This window comes from Cariama cristata, unplaced genomic scaffold (genome assembly GCF_000690535.1).
Source record: "Cariama cristata isolate BGI_N322 unplaced genomic scaffold, ASM69053v1 scaffold1194, whole genome shotgun sequence".
NCBI lineage: Eukaryota > Metazoa > Chordata > Aves > Cariamiformes > Cariamidae > Cariama > Cariama cristata.
The window spans coordinates 214-23,966 of record NW_009612144.1 but is presented as its reverse complement, the minus strand read 5'-3'; the positions used below and the strand labels follow the sequence as shown (position 1 = coordinate 23,966).

Below are 23,753 nucleotides of genomic sequence, written 5' to 3'. Positions count from 1 at the left end.
TTCTACATAATGAAACCAAGGCACTGTTCAAAGCCATAAAAATTTACATTTCAGATAAGATACCAGGACTTCAGAGTAGACTTAGATTCATTTTAGACCATTAATTTCTAAACTTCTAAATTAACATTTTACAACCCTTTAAAACACTAACAGCTTTTTCTGACGTTTAAATATTAATTACAACATTTATATAGAAAATACTATGTCAATTGAGTAAAAGTTCCTTTAAAATTAATTGCAATGAATTTTTATAACAGAGAATAACTCCAGAGTTGACTTTTCAACCATTCGGTGGGTCATGAACTGAAACAGAACCAAGAAACACTGCCACATTGAGGCACAGCTGCTGGGCAGTAAGGGCATCTATTTTACTGCCAAAAATACCATGTGCCAAAGTCATACTGGGAGCAGGAGGGCCCCTGGGTTACTGGAGAGTCAGGCTCAAAAGTGTTCAGTGAATCTAGAATTACTTACCACATAAATCATAGTATCACAGCTATGCTTATTCATTCGGTCTATAGCAGCAGCAAGATCTCTGAAAGAGATAATGAGAAACTATTTGGACTTTCACTCAAACATACCTCATTATTTGCCTCTTAGGAAAATAATCTACTCTTCTGGAGGGGAGAGGACTGCCCGATTAGAGGGATCCATGTATGCCTTACACAGAAAGAGGACATGTATACTTTGTTCACGACGTGTTTGAAATGTTTTTTTAAACCACTAGCTATGAAAATTACTGAGGAAACAGTTCTTATGTGCAGAGTAAGTCTGGTCTCTCTCTGCATACTGGGACAATCAATCAGCTGGGACTTGAGAAAAACAACCCTCTCCTGGAAAACTAAGCCAGCGCTCAGCATTAGGTTATACGATAAAAAGCTCCCATTCACACACACAAAGTAGGACAGAGCAAGAACTTGCCGGAGCCCCTCCGGGGGCTGTCACAGGAGAGCCGTCAGCCCCATGTCACAGTCTGAAACCCACCTCAGGGGTCACCATGAGCAGCTCTCTGGACCTCCTTCTGACTGAGGGAGGGTACTGCCTAAGGGACATGGGACACATGGGATGCAAGGGAAAAGCATTTTGCAATTGCACAAGACTTACTATGGGATGCTTAGGGGAGGAACCAAAGATGGGAAAGAGAGGGAGAAGATCACAAAGGGGACAGGTGGCTTGTAAACTGATTGCCAGTTAGCATGTTTATCCAGTTTGTGCCCTGCACCCGATCAGAACAGTCTGTCCCGTCTTCTCATTAAACTCCATTTCAAATTTTTCCTTGGTGAGGGGGTCTCCCTTCTGTGTGCATGTCTGTTTGGAGGTCTCAGTATCAGTAACTGGAGTTGGGGACTACAGCTCATACAGGCCACGCACCAGCATGGTGCCAGCAAGTGAAGTGACCGGAGGCAAGTGAAATTAAGTGAGTGATAGAGACACTGGAGTCTGACCATGGGTCACAGGGGCCAAGGCATCTCTGCGGCCAACAACTGGAGCGAGGGCACACTCATCCATATGTGATTGACAGCAAACATCAAGCTGAACTAGCCAGCAAGTAGGTAAAGTGCCCTGGGAGCCAGGTAAGTGTGTGCCTTCAAAGATGAGGCACCCAGAGGAGTCTGTACTGTTGGCACCAGGGGGTCCAGGCCAACTTCTGGAGAGACCATGGGGCCTGGGGGTTGACTGAGAGACCTACCTGTGTACATGTGTGTCTCTGTGCAGGAGGAAACAGGGGAGAGTGAGGATCCAGGGCCAGCTGCTGGATGGACCGCGTGTCTAAGCTCCGTTACCAGAGGGATCTGCTGTGTCTGTACCAGCAACTGGAGCGGGGCTATGGGCCTTGGGGGCTTGCATGCCCAGGTGTCAGCGACTGGGGGGACCTGGGGATCCGGGAGCCAGCTAATGGGCAGACTGAGTGTTGAAGATCAGCCACTGGAGGGATACACATTGTACATACATACTCTGTACATACCATACATGTGTGTATTACTTACATAGATAATATATATCACATACATATGTGTGTGTATATACACACACACACACACACGTATACTTCTTCACACCAATAGATCTTCATCCTAATCAGCCAGAGGGGAACAAAATGAGGCCATTTGTGCTGGCCGAGTGGTTTTGTCTGTGTTGCCCTGTTTGGTTGGCCATGTGTGTTTATGTGTGTGTGTGTGTGTTTGTGTGCCTACCAGGAACAGGCCCTCAGCCTCACTACTGGTTGGACCTGTGGGCATGGAGCTGTGGCGGCCTTGCCACTATCTGGCTACAGAATTCAGCAGCTCCCTAACGTGCAGAATTGACTGCAGCATCTCTCTAATACCCTTATCCTGAAAAGCTGTGCACAGTTTACCCTGAGGGCCAGACACCTGATTTATTTATGTTACTGGCACAAAAAAATTGTTAAGGCTTCCATATTAAAATACCCAAGAGGAATTTTAGGATACTGATGAGAAGGCAGGAAAACAGTGATGAAATTGATGTTACAGTGCTGGTGGTCCACTGAGTCAATGAAGACATGGCTGAACAAGCCATTTTTTTTCCCCTGTATCACACTGTCAATAAACATTTTAAGCAAAGGCCTTTCTAAAACCTTCATTATTTGGCAAGTGTTTATTAGATGAAGAGATCCCAGTTTTGTTTTCAAAGTCCATAACTGGAAAAAGTGTTATGATTTATGGAAAAAGGATATTTACTAACAGACTGCTTAAGGGGAGGAAAACTATTTAAAAGGAGTTGTCCTTGAGCCATTTTCATCCCATCATAGTTACATTGCTAATTCCAGTTATGATTACTCATTAGTGAAGATGTTCCACCCCAGAAACAAAAAACTTCAAAATCTGTACTATCAGTTACAAATATACTCATGTACAAAAGTTTACTGGCAAAATAAATGGCAATAAACACAGATGGGCTTACTTGCCTTGTTATATAAAGAGATGTCCCATCACTACGCATGACGGTGGAAAATGACGAGAGGTCTTTCTTTTCCGAAAGATCCACAATTCCTGTCCCTTGTCTGTAAATTGAGAGAAAACACTGAAGTAACTGCAATGTACAGGTAAGTACATTGCAGAGAACCAATATATAGGTAAGTTCAGATAAGATAGAGGTCAGAACCAAAACAAAGGCCTCTTGCCATGAAACCCACCTCACTCCAGGCAATCTCATTCTTTTCTTTGAATGACTGTCTCCTTTAAGTCTTTTTGAAGACTGCTCCTCTAAGTTTGTTGTCACCACTGCTGATGCCAGGGAGCTGCCTGCCCACATTCTGGTGCATTCCATGACTACAGCTTCAGTCCCAGTTCAGCCAGGCAGCTCCTTCATCAAGGCAAGGATCTCATCTAACTCTGCTCGTTACATGGCACATGCAGTTACCAAACTAATTAACAGCCTAAAAGGCCATTAGGATTTGAACACTGTCGTTATACCTAATTTGTCACAGTCAGGCTTCTGTGCTAGCCACAGAAAAGGCAAACTTAATTTTTAGCTGTGACTGCACAAATCCTGTTGGTCTTCTAGTAGAATAGCTACCAAAACCATCTAAAGAAAACTCTTCCCCTTTAATTACACACAAACCTCACTCATCATATCTCATTTGAAATGCAACTAAGATGTTAAGTAAACTACACCAATAGACTGAATAATGAGTTCATACATTGTTTTCTGAAGGAGTCCTTTATCCTCCAACATCTTTAGAACCTCCTGGGACTTCTCTTGGTAAAATGATTCTCCAGAATATTCATCAAAGTGCACTCCTAGACGCTGAAAAGTTCCAAGAATATCAAAGAAGGGTAACATTGTTAAGATTGAGGCTAATAATTTCTTCAAATTAAGACAGATGATAGGTCTGTGTCACAGGTCAAATAGAGTGCAGAGATTAATTTTATTCAGGAAATGTCACTTCATTGTTAAAAGGAAAGGATGTTTGGATTTTGGTTTAATCGATTTCTGCATTAGAGTTAATCTCCCTGAGTTGAATACAATGTTGTATATAATGCTCATGAGAAATTAGGAGTAAACTGGAGAGAGGAATTAGTACAAAAAAAAAAACTGAGGCAGGTCTCTAACTTGCTGTGCTGGAGGCGTAATCAGTGGACTGCAGAGTAGTTACTTGGACTTGAAACCAATTCTATTTTAAAAGGATGCTAAAAGAAATTTTAAAAAAGCAGAAGCTGCTCACAAACATTGCTGAGCACACAGAAATCACCATTACTAGGAAGGCTGAGGGTACTCCTAGGAGAAAGAGGATGACCTGAACTGTCAAAACCAGGTGAAATGTAATAGTACAAAACCAAAGTTTTTAACTGAGGGCAACAAAGCTGTCAGTCAATCAGCTCGATACTTATTAGTTTGAAAAGGAATTGGGAGAGAAAGATCTAGCTGTACTAGTCATCATGTGATCAATGATGAGTGGCCGTCATGATGCAGCTGCATACACAGCCCAGTACCCACTCACCCTAACAAGTCAGCTTTCCACTAGAATTATCAAGGCTGCATCTCACTTAGCAGATCCTAACTTAGAGTACTTGGCATGAATCCAGGGATATGTTTCAGGGGAGAAATTAAAGCACAGTTAGGTTATCTGGATTACAGAGGAAGGGGCAGGCCACTTCTCTTTTAACTTTGCAATCAAGGATGAAAAAAGACATGTCCAATTCCTACAAATACATCAAGAGGAAGAAGATGAAAAAGTGCAAGTTTAAGTAAAGAATAATACTACAAGGAAGTGGTATAAAACGAGCCACAAATTCTTTGGAGCTGTGAGTTTGAAAAAATGTCTAAGACCATCAAAACTGGGCACCCATTTCATAATTTCTTTGCAAGAATATGGGAAAGAAAAATACTAGCTGGTTTTCAGACAGACTCGGTTGATTCTTGAGTAAGGCTACACAGTATTAATACAAAGAAACTGGATTCATTAACAGAAGGTATATCTCACTCCTATTTTCCAAGTTCATAAGATTAATTTTGCGGTCAGTGGCACAAACATCTCGCACAAAACAGTGGACACCACCTCCATTCTTGAGATTACAATATGCAACAGATGGCTGTATATTAGCTCAATTCAACCTGCAGGTAACTTATGCACTGATTACTACTGTAAACTCCTGCTGCTATAATTACACTCAATTTAATACGCAACATACACAACTCTGCACTATAACATTAGATCAGAAATGTGAAAACAAAGTTATCGCCTAATAAAATTTATTACACGGAAACTTAAATTTAGTGGGTTGTTGCTGACTTCAAAGATAAAGCAAAACTGAACACTATTTGTCTAACACTGATTTGCTTTGTTGCGTAGCACCATACTGCTAGCTTCAGGGCTTCTGAGAAGGGATAATTAGTCTAAGGGCCAATTACATTGACTCCATTAAATAAAACGTACCTAGTTTGTCAGCAACTAAAGTGGTGGTCTGCTTGGATGTTAAATCAACTACCGTGCTTTTTCCAAACAGAATGGGGCATAAGCTGGCACACTGAGAAACATCTTCCCTATAACACTGTAAAGTTTACTGGAAAGGCAATGAATTGACAACATTACAGCAACCTCTGTTCCCAAGTTGGTTCGCTGCTTGGCAGTCTCTTGGATGAAAAGGTGCTGTGCACTGTGAATTAGACTGATGGAGCAATAGATAAAAAGAGACTATTTTACCAACAACACAGAAAAAGCAGTGGATGATTTGTACCTTATAAATTCGGACATATTCCTCAATACTGAAGTCTCTAAATTGTTTCCAAAGTGACAATGTCTGCTCATCATGTTCCTCCAGTTTTCTAAAGAAATCCTTAGCCAGCTTTTTTGTGTTTTCATCTTCTGCTCCTTTGTTAATCTGCACATACACCTAAAATATAATGCCATTGAAAATGTTGAAGAAGTATAATCCTCTCCTCCAACAAAAATAAGCAAAGTTCTACAAGAACAATACAAATACATTTAAATATGACATTCGTAACATCAAAATTTTAAAGGCGTGTTAAAGGAACACATTTCCTATTTAAAGGAGGAACGAGTAGTCCAAACTCGAATAGGAAAATGTGCAGCTTATCTTGAAGTAAGACTAATGCCATAATTCCTTACTGCTGTTGCTATCATCCTCTTCATAATCTTGAAACAACTGCAGCAGCAGCAGAATATGGAAGAACTAATTTATGCATGAAAGGGAAACCATCACAGACCTTTAAACCAGAAACTTTCCTTCGGAGTACCACAAAGTTGATACTTATAATAACTGCACTGCCTAAAAATGAGATGGCAGTTGAAGCAGCAAAATCCTAGGTAGACTTGATGTTTTACAAGCTCAAAAAAACACCCCAGTTCTAATCCAAAACCCCCTACTTAGAGTACTCTGCACCCATAGTAATACATACTGTCTCTCTGTGGCTGAAGTCAAACATATGAATGTCAAAATCTGACTAGACACACACATAGGCACTGCCCGTTTGCTAAAAGCATTACAAACTCTTGTTTTAGCCAACTTTACAGCATATGTACAGCAAATTTGGCTCTCCTGTTCATTAACGTATTCCTTTACATGTAAAGTCCAAATATTCACTCAGACAATAATTCCTTGCTTTCCACACATAGCATCTTGAAAGCCTGTGGAAGAGTTTTTAAAAGTTAAAGTACTATGTAAAAATAATTAAATTAACTAGTGGTTACGCTGTGTATTTAGACCCAAATAGTTCAACGCTGTCTAACTTTTAAGTCTTTGTAAGAGTTCTGATCCCCAAATCACTGGAATCTTGATAAAAAAATAAATAATTACAAAAACTTCACTCCTGCAATGTTCAGACAATGAGTTTGCCAACAATACATTGCTCAAATGGGTTCCACCTATTAAAAAAACCAAACAAACAGTTTCCACAGCAAAACTCTTGAACTTTTCCCCTTCCTTTTATGTCCCAAGATTCTTAGAGATTTTAACAGGCAGCACTGCTGACAAGCCTCAAAGATTAATTTTTTCTTAGTTCTGCCACAAAAAAGAAATTTAAAGTACTGGGAAAGTTCAACCCCTTCCAAGAACAATGCTCCCCCTCCCCCATCAATAGCTTCACACATTCTAAACCCCCGCCCCCAATCTTTGATGTTATAAAGCAAAAATAATGCAAAAAGCTTATTTGCATCTGACATTTGATCAAAATGGAAGGTGCAAAGATGTTTGGAAAGGTACATTTGTCTATACATTTATTTATATAGAAACTGTGCTACAGAAAGTTTCCTTTGAAACTAACTATAGGAAAGATTAGTTTCACACAACAGCAGAAAAAACACCACTACTTTGAAACACGTCTCAGGTTTTTATATAAACCAGGAATACAGCTGAACAAACAGCTAAAAACTGGCAATATTTGAGAAACTAATTTGGTCTCAAACAACTACTGTTTTAGAACCTTTTGGAGCTTGACTGAATACTGTTCTCTGCACTTGAAGGTAATTTTTTTAAGGTCATAAAGCCCACACTCTACTGCAATAGATGGTATTTTAAAGTTTTAGTGCAAAATTAAAGTATTTAAAATTTAAATCCTAAGAACGGACTGAAATTGTAAACAAAAACTAAATAATATGCAGCAATGCACAACCACAAGAATATGACTAGTTCTTGTCATCTCTTTAAACAGCCCTACAGCTTTAAAACACCTCCATGCTGAGGATCTATCAATTTTATCAAGCAGGCCTCAGGGATAAGGGAAAAAGCGAACAAAATTTATCTATGCCAAGGAAGCTGGCAAAATCAGAAGGAGCTCCTCTGCCACATAAACAATCTGCCTAATATGTATTCAGCTGCAGAGTATCCAAGTGTTCAAACAGAGTTTATTCCTTTGCTAGTAAACACATTTATGTGAAACGGTTCTCCTTGACATACTGTCCAAACAGCAGTATTAGCAAGAGTTCCCATACCCAGCTCAGAGGGTGAAGCACAGCTCAGCTTTGTAATAAGAGAACACTTGACAGTGCCACACAAGAACCCTGACAAAGCCCCATTAACACGTGAGATCTTTCTTTTAAACGACGAGGACTTGAACATTGGCCATTCAGAAAATTTTGTCCTTCTGTCCTCACAGTTGTTGGATTTGTGCAGGTAAGTACGTAAGTCACGTTCCCTTACGCAGAGCATGGTTGTCAACCAAAGATCACTTACAAGTATCAAAAGATCGATAAAAACCTTTTTTGCTCATTGTACTGCATGAAACAAGAAGTGACACAGGATCTGGTAAAGAGCAAGAAATAAATAATAACTCAGATGATATTAGGCATATTTGGATGAAGCAAACCAGCAACCAAAACTGTATTAGTCCTGGAAAAACAAGACTTGTTTAACTACTTCAATCATTATGGCTAACCTGGACAGTCCACTGAGTCAGTTTTGCCCCTGACGTACAGAAGTGCCGTCTATAAGACCTGCACCAGACTGGTGGGTATGGTGGGCAACTGAGAGCAACATCCTGCAATGAAACAGCCTTCCCTACTCTTGAAAGGAATTTCCTGAATGCCTGTCAGCAGAAACTCCACCTTCTGATGCTCCTGGCTCTTTCACACTCTTGGAAGAAAGAAGAGCATTCTGCAGAGTCAGAACAGTATTGTGGAAAGTAACAGTCACTCCTCCTTACCTATCTATGTCAAGCCTCCATATTAGATACAAAACACTTTAAAAATCCTTTTCCCCAACCACAGTGATTTGTGTATCGAGCAACGTAAATTAAATATTACTTACTCTAAAAATACTAGCAACAACAGGATTTTTACACCATACATGCCACTTCTTTTCACAACTTTGGTAACCAACACACTACAGCATTAGATGCAAGACACCATTTCCACTGCGGTTACCACAGTGAGCTTAGTGGTCACCTATGCCCAGTTAAGATAGTTGATATTGGTCAAGCTGGCTGTTGTGGTAGCAGCAATCAATGCAACCTAAGTATCCATATGATCACCTCCCTTATGGGGCATATTTTTCAGCCTAATGAAACCTCTTTCTGCTGCTATCACCTAGTAAAAACTGTCTCTACTGTCATGGCCCAGGCTAGCACTGGTCCTTCAAGCAAGGTCATTTAAATCCAACATGAGTCTCACCATGACCCTGCAGACATACCATTCTGTCCTCTGAAGTCCCTAGTTGGTCTTCTCTGAACTTACCTCAAAAAGGTGTTGTAAAGGACTGGATTTTAGCTTTTCTTTGTTGCCAAAGCGTTGGAAACCAACACCCAATAAGCCTTGAATAACAATTAAATACAGAGTTAGAAAACAGCCCAGAGTAGAGTATATTGTTTTGTTGACTAAGTTGTTTTCATCATAAGCAAGCCTAGTCTTAACGTTGTATATAATAAATGAAATGCCTTACATTTTTAAACAATATAATGGTGTATGCTACAAAAACAAATTGAAAGCATAACCTATTATTCCACTGCATGAAAAAAACCCCAAAACTGTAATAGCTAGAAACTAGTAAGAAATGCTATGTTAATTTTTCGATTCCTCATAAATGGAATTTGTGTTTCTGGACTTGTAGAGAAAATTCTCTTTTACACAGCAAGCAGCTGTAAATGAGAAACCACACAGTGGAAACTGTCCAGCAACAGAACGTGGTCAAAACTCCTTGTTTTGCTTCCTGCCTTAACAGTATTATCATTTCAAGGACAACAGAAACTGGGACACAATACAGCATTCCCCATACCACTCATGCAATATTTTCAAGGGAACTCTTTGCTACACACTGAGAATATGCAGCTTTTTTCACGTCCAATTTGGCTTCAACACTTTCCAAAAGCGATCTGAAAGGGCAAGATCCAAATCCCACTATTTTTGTCTAAATCATAGTTATATTGACTCTGCAGCCTCTTAGGTTTTCTGAGGCTGCTTTCAAGGCCAACTCATTCCTCTGAGCTGACAAGGACCAGAACTGATGAGAAAACAGCATCTGAGGAACAGGTATGCAGGTATCCCTTTGAAAAGCCCTCTGCAAACAAACAAATAGCACCATCTCCAGGACTTCCCTCTTGGAAACACTGAGTGCAATAGCCATGGCAGATTTCGGTAAGAAAAACAAGTTAGGATTTAGGAAATAAAATGAGTCTAATTCTACTGAAAGTGAGTTTCTTTAAGGACAGCTTGTTCTAGGAGAAATCAGACCTTGATTTCCTAATGATCTCTCATAGATATTAGTGTACCTACACATTCCACTTTTCAATGCTGGCTTCAAACTCCAATCCCTAGCAAGACTGCCAATTTTTATTCAACCCAAACACATCCTTCCACACGTTTCTGTCTTCCCCAGACTATCCCCAGCCCTTGTTATTCACCAATTATTGGCAAGATGCAGCATGTGTTGGGACTGACTCTGCCTTAGATGTGCTAACTGCTTAGCCAGCAGGCTAAACACAGAAGTTAATGTCCTCTCCCAGAGGGCACCACATTTTATGTCTATCCCTACTTGGCTGCCAACTCTCACAATAACAAAAGAAATTTGTTCTCTTGGAGACATTTTTCTTTGTCAGATCTGGCTGAAGTTGGTCAATGGGTTCAAAGTTTATTAGGAGCAGAGTGACAGGAGGACAGATGAACAGACAGTGTGACTGCATAAGCTTTGTTACCTTAAGAAACCTGCCCCAAAACTGCCTAGAGGTTGAGGACTTCGCTGGCATGTTTCAGCAAAATGTTTTCAATTATTACATTTTAAAGCCTCTGACAACAGCAGTTATAATAGAAATGCTGACAGATTGTTAATTATAGCACTGCTTCTGGGAAAGGACCATTATAATAATATTCCTATGCTATAATTTTGTGAAGCATGACTATATTATTTATTATAAAACCTGTCATATATTTAGGCTGAGCCAGTCCAAATAGAGAGGGGAACACCCATTTTGAAAGAAACAGTTGGAATTACTAGGTCAAAAGCATGATTCTAACAGTTGTGTGTTGGACAACCAGTACACAAGAACAGTCATTGTGATCTTTATACCTTCAGGAAACTTTGTATTAAAATACATAAAATTCCCGATATTCAGACTTAGGAGTACGATTTAATATCTTCAAAGACAGAGTGAATGAAGTCAGCCAAGAAGCCCTTTAACCACATTGCACTTCATTGCTTAATTGTCATTGCCACATTCATTATACAATAGCATAGTGATAAAATGATGTCTGAGGGCAAAACTGAATGAAATATGCAATGATGAAATTTATTGAATTTTTGGTGAACTTATTCTGTATTCAGTTACTGTGAAACAAATCCTAAGTGAAGCAAAGCTCTGCTATAAACCACTGTTTGATCAGAAACAGGATCAGGAAAGATGAGCTGTGGAGGAAATAATTTAACAAAGGGAAAAAATATTCTATTACTGCTCTCGCAGTCATAAGAATGTTTTAGTCAACTGTCTAAAACCCAGGAATTTACTCTAGAAGAATGGGTAGAACTGAATATATTTTAGTTATGTTATCTACACTGCTGAATCTGAATACATAAATGGAGTAGAAGTAGGGTATTTACACTAAGTTTTTAACCCAGCTCTGTTCCTAAAGCTGATTCACTGATGTCCCCATAAACAGCAGTACCAGCACTACTGAAAGGGGCAAAATAAGGGCTGGAATGAGCAAAAGTGACTGCTCAATAGACATTGCACTTTGTGTTTGCCATTTAAAAATAAATATATAGACACTGTTTTCAGAATCCACTGTAAAAGATGTGTGGGAATTTTATAGTTTTCACAGGTGTACCAGCTCTCAAGAACAAGGAAGTAGGCACAATTGCCTCTTTTTAAATGCCAAAAAAATATGTCAAAAACAGCTTTTGGGGGCAAATTGAAAAAGGAGAGGAGACTATGGATCAATTTAAAATGCAAGATTAACAACAGAAATCAAAAAAATTGTGAATCCTATGGATGGGTCAACTGCCATATAAGAGGGATATTTACAGATCCAGCAATTGGATATAAATGATCTCTGGTCAGGGAATAAATATCAAGCCATGCTAAGCTGCACATGAGAGGATTTTTCAGTCCTCACTTACCCGATGGACATTTCAGAAAAGGTAGGAGTGTGTATGTGTGTGCATGCAAATGCACATGCATGCAAGACTGATAGTCTTCTAGGGCCTATTCACTTGCACATTCGCCACCTACACACCACTCTTCTGCTACGCTTTAAAGGGAAACTGAATATTTTGGGGGAAATGTTGGGATATCTTTAAGGATACAAACTGTCTGGGCCTCAACCTGCCAAAATGCAGTTGCTGTGGAAGTTAATTACACTCTATGAACAATGAATTAGTTTCCAGAGGGAACAAACAGATACAGAAAACACACAAACACAACCAAAGACAACCAAATATAAAATGTGCATTTTGTTACCATTACTCTATTGCTGTATGTACAGGTGTGGCATAGGTAAGTTAGTAAGCTTACTCTTCCACAACTTACACACGCAAAATCTGAATAAGGAAGACAGTATTACAGTAGACATGCAACAGCTATGGCAATATGTACACATTTTGTCTGGAGGCAGCAACAGAAGTCTGTTCAGCTATGAGAGCTGCAAAGGTATAACCAGCACACTCAGAAAATATTTATACAGCCCTTTAAAAATAAACCCCAAATTACACATGTGTAATCTGAGAGAGGAGCTACTGAGGGACAGAAGACTGTTGGGTAAATATCCTCCTGTTATTTCTTGTACAGTAGTATAGGTCATACTGCTGATGAATCAGTCTGGATTGTTTTGTTCATATAAAGGAGATTAACTACACATTACATGCATGGAAACACATTATTACTTTTTATGAGTCCAGAGCAAATCCAATGAGCCCACAAAAACTGAAGCTGGAATCCTAGACCATATTATACAGTGGAAAAGGGAACAGGAGAAACAAATATTAAAACATACCAAACTGCATGCCCCAGTCACCAAGGTAATTTATTCTTATTACTTCATGTCCCAGTGCAACTTTGAGATTTGCTATAAAATTCCCTGGTAAGGAAACAAAACTGGTATTATGCAGTTGTAAGTAGTCTCTCATCCCAACAAAACAGTTCTTTGTTTTTGTATGATTTATATTCAAAATGAAGAGGAAAAGCAATCAGATGAACTACTGCATAGAATTTGCTAAAACACTTCACAACTAAAAGCAATGGAATTCTGAGCAGGAAACGAAAGGCCGTGCATTTGAAAGGTGCCATTAAGTGCCTCATACTACAGTGATAAAAGCATACACAGATGTATGTGCATGCACATACTACAAAGTGTATGAACACAAAAACCACTTTTTAAAGTCTTCTTGTATTGTCACAAATATGTGGCAGTATACATAATTCCCGTCACAGTTGGGCAGCCTCATACCAGGAGGTTAAGCAAGTACTCAAAATTCACAAACTGCTGTTAACTGTGACGTTAAATAGAGAACGTCAAGTCCTGAATCTCTATATACTGCTGGAGCAGTACTGAGTTCTGCACTTAACACATACTGTGTCTGATACGCTCCAAACCTACCGTATCACGTAAGCAAGTCTTGTTTCTGACCATTATTACAACAAGAACCCTTCATCTTTCTCCTGAGCTTAGCTACAACCACAGAATTACAAAGAAGAAATATCTGCAGCCCTTCCTCTATTTTCCTGTGCTTCAAGGGTACCTTTTAATTACAATACTGATGTAAAAGGATGCAGAAAGCTTTCTCTCCTTCTGTTATTATAACACTATGTTATAGTTTGCAATTACTTTCAATTCCACTCTCTGTAGTCAATTAATTCCCTTAGTATTGGACAAGCATCGATCTACAGAACTATGTTTGAAAGTGTTTTTTTCTATAGCGAAGGGTCCAGAAATGAAACAAAGAGATGAAAATATGTAATTTCACTCAATCATCAGTTCATGAAGAGGCAGAATTATTAACTTCACGTAATTAATAATTATACATTAAATATATTTAAAAACTAACACATTATTAGCTGCACAGATGCTGTAGGAACTTCTGCTAATAACCTACTAGTTTTTATTGGGAGAAATTGAAAGGAGGGAGAAATAATGTTTCCATATGCCATTAGAGTACTTCACAATAAACTCATTAATTATTCCATTACAAATTACAGCAACTATGTTAGTAATACTGGTATAAAGTAATTAACATATAAAAGCAAGCTTTTTGCAAGACAGCCACCAAGACATAACTATCTGACTGTTCTGCAGTCCAGTGCAAATTGGAAATTTAAAACTCAAAGGACTCCCATAACACCTCAAAGCAAACAAACTGCCCTGGGTGTCTTTGCAGAACAACTTTAAACTACTTCATTTAATGTTCACAGTCATAAAACTATATTACGTGTGACTTAATAAATCTGCCAGCAACACACCATGCTCTTTTCTTCACTGCATAATGAGCAAAAGGTTTTTAATTAGCAAGTCAAGCCTGACACGGCCACTCCACTAAGAGGAGTGACAGGTTAGCAGCGTTCCCCTGTCAAGTGAAACAGGAGGACAAAGAAGCCCTTTTAGGAGGCAGTTAAATGCATACTTACCTACTATTGTGGAACGCAAATGTCCTATGTGAAACTTTTTGGCAATATTAGGGGAGCTGTAACAAATTTTCACAAATAACGTTTGTTCAATGTACAAGACTGCCAGGCCACCAAGTCAAAAGAATTCAACTCATGCATATAGCAGAAGAACTGAAATAAAACCACTGTTTTCAACTTTCCCTTAAAATTCCCTGATTAGCTTCTGTTCTAGACAGCAAATTTTCATATCCAACCAGCTTTTCCTCCAATATCAGTTAACAGCCAGTGTTACAAGGAAAAAGAAACCATAAACAACCCCACAACAAAGAATCCCCCAAAACCCAACTATACTACTCACAAAGGACTTACACTACCTTCTCACTTTTTACATATTTTGGACATATGGATCATTCTCCTCATACCTTTATTAGAGATAAATCTGATACCAGGGCAGGGGACCTTGTGTACAAGAATCAGTAACTAAAATCACATCTTCTACCAACAATGGCTCCCCCCCGCCAAAAGAAAATGCTGTACCCACAATGGTTTGCCTCTGATAATAAAATGGAACTATGAAAATTCACCCTCCAAATTAAAGCCAAGTGCTTACTTTCCGTGACTATGGAAGCCTGAAGAGGGAATGTAAGTGAACAAAAATATTTATACATAAAGAGATCTGAGTCAACCACTTTTCATTCCATGAGCAGGTGACTGTAAACAAAATTGCACAGGACAGAAATTTTGCAGCCAGCAACTGAGAAGATTTAGCAAGACAAATGCCTGGCTGCTTTAGCAAGTCAGGGAGGAAGGTATTAAGGTGAAAAAAGAAATGGGTTAGGGCTGAAAATTCAGATCATGTTTCTTGATAACAAAATAAAAGAAGCCTACTTAAAAACTGCATGCTATTATGCGCTAAATGAGAATATTCTTAGTGGAGGGCAGTGCGAGGTATGAACTCTTTAAATACTCAAAATATATTCTGAGAAAAAGCCTCAATCCCTTAAATATAACTTATATTCTACTTGGCAAATATATCAGAGTATCAAATACAGCGGAATATAATACTGTAAGTATGGTTTAACTTCACAGGCATCATACGTTACAGCACCAAATAGCAATCAGCAAAATATCAATCAGCAGATGAGGCAATTTTCTCAAAGAAGTCATCACATGTGCTTACCTGAACTCAATCACTGCCTTTTGTCTAGGCACTGTAGAGAAAAGTTCACTTTTTATTCCATAATCTGAGCCATCTTTCAACACCTGCTGTAACACAGTCTAAACCACAAGATTAAAAAAAAAAAAACCAAACAGGAAAAGGTTTCAACAACAGAAAGCTTGACCAGGAAAACTGATCACACCAAAAAAACTGATTTACCAATCACACAAGAGACTGACCCCACAGCCTTTATTCACATTAGACAAGATCTCATATGCAGACAAAAATGCCATTACCTTTTGAAAGCTGTATCTGATCAATTCAAAAACTTAGAGAAACTATAGGAAGAGCTTTGGTGAAAATCAAGGCTGAATTTGGTGAAAACTTAAAAGAAAGTGGAAAATGTAGTTTTCACCAAAATCATTGTTTACTTACATAAAGTGAAAGGGTAAGAGAGTAATCTGAGGGTAACTGGTAGACAGGAAAGGATACTCAGTCTAACCACGTGGGTAGAACAGTGACCTTGTGTAAAATGAGGGAGTTCTCATGTAATTAGAAATGTTACCTTATGCTAACCAGGACCCTCCTCTATCCTACTTCAGGTAACATATTTTAAAATAAAAAGTACCTTGTAGACTAGAGATAGACTATTTATAGTACCTAGACCATAGATTTGGATGAAAAAGTAGGAGAGGTTATGAGCAGTAGACTTCACTAGAGAATTTACCTCATTGTGCAGCCAAATGTTCTCAGTGGTTTTTTTATTATTTTTAATTAATAAAAAAACCCTACACAGCATACCTCTGAGCTTCCTCAAAAGCATCCTCTTCCTATGAATACATCTTATCTAGGCACACTTCAAGGTGTTTCGCCATTTCTCTGAAATTCCTAGGAATATCCAAGGGTTTTGTCAAGGTGTAATATACAGGGGACACCCACTGTGCACAGCACAGCCAGATCACGTAGTTCCAACCCTTTGGGACGCGTAAGGCCTCCCACACACTCCTTGTGACTGAGGGCCTACAAGAAATCCAATGAGCTCGGATTGCATGAGCATTACCATGCACATAGCACATGAATAGCACATGAACACATTTCTTTCACTTCAGGAAATCTCACAGAGAAGTACAGGAGTTCTAGTCTTCATGATTATCCCTAAAGCCAATTTAAGAGACAAAACAACTACTACAGAATCCTCTCCATCAGTTTACTGCAGGTAGACTGCAACAACAGCTCATGGAAGGTTTGGTCATTCATAACTCTAACAGCATATTTAAACATCAATCAGTGGTTTAAGGGACAGAGACAAAAAAAAGCTTAGCTATTTCTAATTTCATCTGTATAAATTTAAATTGCTTCCATTATTAACCCTACAACATGAGGCAGACTAATGTTTTGATCTTTTTCCAATTACTTTAGATCACTCTCCACCATATTTCTTCATTAATCCTTTTTAGGAATAGTATCTACCTAATGTTCTTTTCCTTTCCTGTTGGAAGAGAGCATGTATATACAATGGGGAAGAGAAAAACAGGAGGTTTTTGCAAGAATTTAAGCCTCCTCAGAGCTACCGAGTCACTTCAACTTCAGTCTGTAACAGGAAGAGGAAAAACTAATACATTCACATCCTACTAAAACAGCTAGGTTTTTCTAGGCACCAGAAGTCAGCCTGCTTTCTACTCCTTTAGCGCCAAAGCAAGCCAACTATTCAATCCTTAGGTGTCCAAACATCCCTTCTTCCTTGCCCCCACCTTCAAGACTGTAAGGCTACTATAAATGGTCTGTACAAAAATGTGTCTACTTTGAAAGCATGAAGATTGTGTCAAATGCCTTAAAATACTTCCTCAACAGCTTGAACAGTTTGTGGGAAGAGGAATCCCATGCTGGCTATATAATCAGTAATGCATTTCAATGGCAAGGAAAGTCCCTGTACATACCCTACATACTTCAGTTTGTCACACAGATGCCAATATACTACAAAACCTAAGATATGAAGCTGTACATATTGGACAAACTTCCTGAAGATAACAGAAGCCTATAACAATGTGAACAAAAGTGGAAATCTCACTTCATTCAGTAGAAATTTTTCTTTTTTTTTCCCCTCCAAAAATCACTTTAAAATTCTTCTTCAATAGATATTGAATAAATTAAAACAAAAAAAAGGAATGGTGCTTGTAGAGAAAACTAATTCTGTTTTTCTTGTGACACCTAAGAAGGCATGCTAGACAGAAACAAATCATCAGATTTACCCATCAACTTATTTTCCTTATCAGTGAAAGTTACAGCTAGTTTTTTATCTCCTCCTCTCTTCTCAGTGACATAATGCAAAATTACATGTCCTAATTCCACCTTTTTTCTAGCGGAACTCGACTAGGCCAGACACATAGTTTTGCTTGAATCATTAAGCTGACTAGAATCCCTACAGATAAAGTACCTTGTAAAATCCTGTCCATGAATAAAATTTACCACTGAAACTCCTCTTTCAGTGAAGAGTCAGCTGCTATGTTCTTATCAAGATGGATTGATTATAAATAGCTAATGAAGAATCAAAGGGATAAAGCAACTGATTTTAATGCACTGAAATATTATTTCAAAAAATCCTTCTGTGTATTATTAGTTAACCCTATACTACTCTTATGTGGCAGGGAGGGATGACATGTTGACATATCAGAAGACACAGACTATAAATTAAAGAGATGCCTAAGCATTAGCAATTCACAAGAAGAAAGGGTCTTACCATTCAGGAAAAGAGGACTACAAGCCTAGGTGACTCAGTGGAAGTCCTCATGGGAAGAAGGCTTCACCAGTATCAGGTAAGACCTGATTTCTTGCCCCTAATTCACACGTGGTTAATTTTCTAAGACCACAATATCATTTTCCACAAGAGATGCTAAGCCTGTAGATTAAGGCCATGAAGAACAACACAATATAGCTTGCTCCACAAGTTAGTTGAACTGGCTTAGCAAAGCTTTCATTCAGTGCCCAGTCTAACAGTACCAGCCTTCCACTTATCTTTATGAAGCTCTTGCAAATAATCCAGACAGAGTACAACTGAGATGCTACCCTTAATTCAGTGCCCAGTCTAACAGTACCAGCCTTCCACTTATCTTTATGAAGCTCTTGCAAATAATCCAGAGTACAACTGAGATACTACCCTTACAGACTGAGCAGTATCTTCCTTTCATTAAGTTACCGGTTTAACAAATGAAGCTTTCAATTTCAGGCAGGCATTGGACTTTGAGGAATATATCGAGTATGTAATGATAGGTCTGCTATCAAATACTTTTATTTCTGGTATCTTTTCATCATCCTGTTCTATTTTAAACAAGAGTCTCTACATGCAAGATCAAAACTTTTGAGTTGTATGCTGTAGAAACTCAAAGCCTGCCTCTTAAAGCAGAAAGAGAGAGGAAAAAGAGGAGTTATGATTAAGAGTGAATCGCAGATACATTGTTTCCTTATAGGATAAACTTCTGTGAACCTCATTCCAAATTCTAGGCCTACGTAACAAATCAGCAGCAGGGATCCTCAAGGAGAACTTAAGAAAGACCATTTTACATAGAAAATGCCTAAGACAATAGTAAGTATTCTACAGTTTTATATTCAGGAATTTATTTTTACCTTAATGCACCTGAAATACAGTACTCACCTTTGCTAGTAATTCCCTGTTTATCGTGAAGTTCACTGTTCCTGGACCAGCGCGGATTTCACTCACTACAGCATCACATTTCAGCTAAAACAACAAAACAAAACAGAAAAATCTACATGAAAACAGGTAAACCAGAAAACCGTAATTCAATGTACTACAAATATTAATTTAATCCACAATAAACTTTAAATGTTATTTATTGATTTGAAGCAATCGCAAATGGATCACTTAATCAATCCAGTTGGAAAAGGGATGATTTTATTATTTCCAATCCATGTTCAATAGCTCTGAATGTAACTCATCCTGAAACATCACATGTATGTTTTACTTCAGCCCTTGCATGTGTACGGTCTGTGTTTTATTTTAACTGGGAGCAGTAGTTGATCTCTTTGTATACACAAAAGCTGAGATACATTTGACAACTTACACAGTACCTGAGAGCACTTTAAAAAAAAAAAAAAAAAGAAGAAAAAAATCAAGATCAATGTCTTAAAGAAAACCTGGAGGCAGAAGTTTTGAACTGCTGTTTCTTGAAGTTTCTGACTTTAATGACAATGTTCTGCAGTATCCGGTGATACAAAAAAAAGATGTTCAAGGCCAATTTATTAAAAATTTAATTTACAATTTCCGTAAGGCACATGTTTGAAAATTCTGAACCCATAAGGAATATCTGGGCACCCAACCGCTAATAGCGACCTCCTCTTTACATAAATTTTGGTGTCTTCACAGGCTGAGACTTTGGGATCTCAATCTGTTAGGTTTGAAACTAGTTGTCTTTCATAGCCAGGAAATTATCTAAGGAAATTTAAAAAAAAAAAAAGGGATGGAAAGCATATAAAGGATGACACAATCACTTTATCACTTAGTGATCTTTGAGAGAGGCAAGCTATACATTCCTACTGAAGCTCATCAGCGTGAAGAAGAAATTCTACCCCCATGCTAGGTCTCCACCTTAGACACTAACTTAACCAGGAGATGAAATTACGGTTAGCCTTGGAGTTCTTTAACCTTCACAGGCTCCAATAACAACAAACTCCAATGTTTATTTACAAGCTACATGAAAAAATATTTCTTGTATTGACTCTGAATTTCCCACGTTATCATTTTACGAAAGGTCCTTTTTACTTATGGGACAGAGAGAAAACAGAAATTCCCACTGGACTTTCTCCATACCTTTTGTTCTGCTAAACATTTTCTACATATTCTGTCATTTATCATTTCAGTGTTTTTTATCTCTCTTTAATACGAGTGCTTATCTGGCCTCTCTACAGCTTTAACAACCTCTCCTCCAAGTGCCCTGTGGTTCTTTAGTAACCAGATCTCCCTAAGGCTTGGGCCAGAATGCCACTTTGCTATACAGAGGCATAAAAACCCCACAACACAATGTCCCCTCTGCAAAGAGCTACCCGTCCAAAGATGAAACAAGAATCAGCCAGCCAGATGAAATCAAGAGCCCATGGAAACAAGACAGTTCTGACCTTTCTGACAGACAATTCTCAGCACATCAGAGCACATTATGTTTCACTTAGTATCACATTGCTGTATTATTTAAGGCTATTTTAATCAATGAGAAAAAATTCCATCTCTTCTGCCTAACCTAAATATCTCTATTTCAAACATTGTGACCTATTTCCTCAGAAGTGACTAAGAACATACTGTTGAAACTTGAGGCACTCCATCAACCATTTATCGTGACAAAAACTGATAACTGCATACATTTTTCTGTCTCTCTGCTAGTTTTTGATATGTGGTCATAGTTTGCTAATTTCTACACTGCTTACCTTCTTTCTGGATGACAGGACCAGTCTAAACAAATTATACTAAATGCATCTCCTTTATTCACTACCCCACAAAAACCATTCCTAAGAGATTAATGGATTTTTTTTTCCTTTGTCTAACTGGCATGTTCTATTCAGTTTTGGGGCTTATATCAATGGTCTGTTCTTCCTTACTGTTACAATTGCTCTTCCATGTAAAGATGTAGGGCTAAATGTCCCAGGTTTATTTAATGTGCCACAAACAATAAAGGAGAGAGACAATTTGCAGCTGCGAAAGTGACAGACTAGACACAAGGAAAAAAAACTGTTACTGTGACGTTACAGTTATTAGAGCAGATTGCTCAGGGAGGCTGTCAAATCCTTGGAGGCTTTCAACATGTGATTGGATTTCAAAAGTCCTCAGCAACCTCATCCAAAAACCCTCAACAACCTGCACTGAGGAGAAGATGGGAACAGATAACTTCCTGAGGTCCTTTCCAACCTGAATTATTTTATAGTTCTAGATCATCTTTAAGTTGTTTCAGAACTTTTGGTTGTACATTGGTGCACCATCAGTTCTTCTTTCACCTGAGTCAGAATATCATCTGTTGCAAGAATGGGTCCAAGATATGGATCTCTTCAACATCTCAGCAGTGAAGAATGACACGGAGAAACAGTTTAGCTTCTCAATAGTATCACAACTGTTTTTATTTGTCCTTTTTAAGTCCTGATCATATAGCAACCCAACTGATCCTTTCTCAAGCTTGCTCTTTCTGATGCAGATGAAGAATCGTTTGCACTTTCATTATTCGATCTAGCTCCTCTTTGCAACTAACTCTGCCACAATTTCCTAGTTTATACTCCTCTGCATTGGCATCAGCAACACACTTTAAGATTGTAAATGATTCTTTACAGCTCAAATGATCCCTCAAACCTCAGGATCACCTTTCTGATCCCACTTTTGTTCAACTTTATGCATGTCAACTTCTCCAATTTTTTACTTCCTTCCCTTCCTTCAAGGTTTGTGTCACTTCTGTAGACGTTGCTTTGCATGCTGCTTCTTTTTTATGATGTAGTTAGTCTTAACACCTCAGCTACTGCCATTTCCCAGACTAACACACCTGAAAAAATTGCTGTTCTGAGAAACCTCAATTTCAAGCAGTTAGGGGTTTGAAAGTCTGGCCTGTTTGTCCCACAGGCTAAATTTATCCATTGCCATTCTAGTGCTGGATTTTGCCATCTTTGGTTTTCCAAGCCCCTTCACACTCAATTTCTTCCTCAAGTGTTGAACAACAGTACTGACCACTGCACACCCTTTAGATACCCTCCTAACTTTACAAATACTGTTTACTCTCAAACTATTTGAAAATAATCATTTCACAAGAACCTTAACTAAAACCGCTTCTCCAATTCCCTGTGAAGATTCTGTGTACAATTACAACAGGTGCAGTCATTAAACTACTCCAACCCAAACAGATGCTTGGAGAAAGAATACTATTTAGCTTATGATGCCTGTTACACCTCCAGTCTGGAAGTTCATTATCACATAAATATATGATTAATACATTAGCATACCCTTTCAGCAAGCTTCTGAGCTTGAAGATGAAGGTCTTGTGCTAAGCAATCACTAGAACTGTCTTCTGTTAGAGAAGCAATGGAAAGCTGGAAATCGGCAACATGCCTGAAAAAAAGAACATATGAAAAACAGGAAAAAAACCCGTTGAAATTATGGGGACATTTGGTAGATCCAAGCTGACTCTGCATATGACAAATCCAATTGCCAAGCATAAGCCAGTGACAGATATCTGAAAGTTCACTATGTTTAGAAAGGCGCATTAGAAGGCCAAATATTGCCTTTGCTCTAATACAATCAGAAAGTAGATATGGTGAGAACACGATTTCAGAATAAACAAAAATTATGCTCATGAATAAATGTAATTTACTTGCTAACATCATTACAACTCTCAACCAGGACACTGAAAAAAATCCATGATAACTTCACATTCAGATCACTAATGCTGAAACATTTGCCATTCAAGCACAGCCTATAATTTGTACAGCTTTTTAAGTATTTACATTTGTTTTGAGCTTGCTTGAAAAAATACAGCGATTTAATTAGATTTTAGATATCTTCTTATAATTGGATTGGTATGTCAGCTTAGGTTTGTTTTTTCTGTATTTATTTTGCCCTAAAATCGTGTTAAGGTCTTGCAATGACAAGCACAACAGAAAATAATAAAACATGACATAACATTGTAAGATAAAATGTAAACACTACCGTTTTTTGGACACAGGAACTGCAGATATGGACTTTATTAAGGTTTCTGGTGGCAGATCCAAAACCCTTGAAAGCTAAATTCGAAATAAAGAACAAAGTGGCTTAAGCAAAAAAGATCCAGGAAAAATATGGATCCCTGTTTAAATACCCATGGCAGATGCATCATTTATATTTGAAACCAAACGTAAACTCAGGTAAAAAAACCAAATGCTTATTAACCATTACAAACAAGACAATAAAATATGCAATACAAAGCCAAGAAATGTTAAAGGGCCCTCAGAAAAAGCAATACAAGACACCACGTATAGTTCGGGTTCCCCCTCCCATGAAGGATCCCATCAAACCCTTGCATGCCTCGATCGACTTATCTACTCGCTACACCTCACTCAGCTTACCCCGCACCCACTA

The 23,753-nt window shown here is 38.3% G+C and overlaps 1 protein-coding gene across 1 annotated transcript in view; it reads right to left on the bottom strand.

The window, feature by feature from the left end:
• Positions 1 to 23,419, bottom strand: part of RARS2 (arginyl-tRNA synthetase 2, mitochondrial) — a gene marked incomplete at its 5' end in the record, with an annotated part of 38,562 nt that extends 15,143 nt beyond the window's left edge. Inside the window, 11 exons of the mRNA XM_009698485.1 lie at positions 475 to 535; positions 2,927 to 3,022; positions 3,662 to 3,768; positions 5,700 to 5,855; positions 9,152 to 9,228; positions 12,896 to 12,979; positions 14,524 to 14,579; positions 15,683 to 15,780; positions 19,311 to 19,394; positions 22,643 to 22,748; positions 23,346 to 23,419. Coding sequence (XP_009696787.1) covers positions 475 to 535; positions 2,927 to 3,022; positions 3,662 to 3,768; positions 5,700 to 5,855; positions 9,152 to 9,228; positions 12,896 to 12,979; positions 14,524 to 14,579; positions 15,683 to 15,780; positions 19,311 to 19,394; positions 22,643 to 22,748; positions 23,346 to 23,419 — 999 coding nt within the window. The remainder of the gene's footprint in view (positions 1 to 474; positions 536 to 2,926; positions 3,023 to 3,661; positions 3,769 to 5,699; positions 5,856 to 9,151; positions 9,229 to 12,895; positions 12,980 to 14,523; positions 14,580 to 15,682; positions 15,781 to 19,310; positions 19,395 to 22,642; positions 22,749 to 23,345) is intronic.
• Between the last annotated feature and the right edge of the window lie 334 nt (positions 23,420 to 23,753).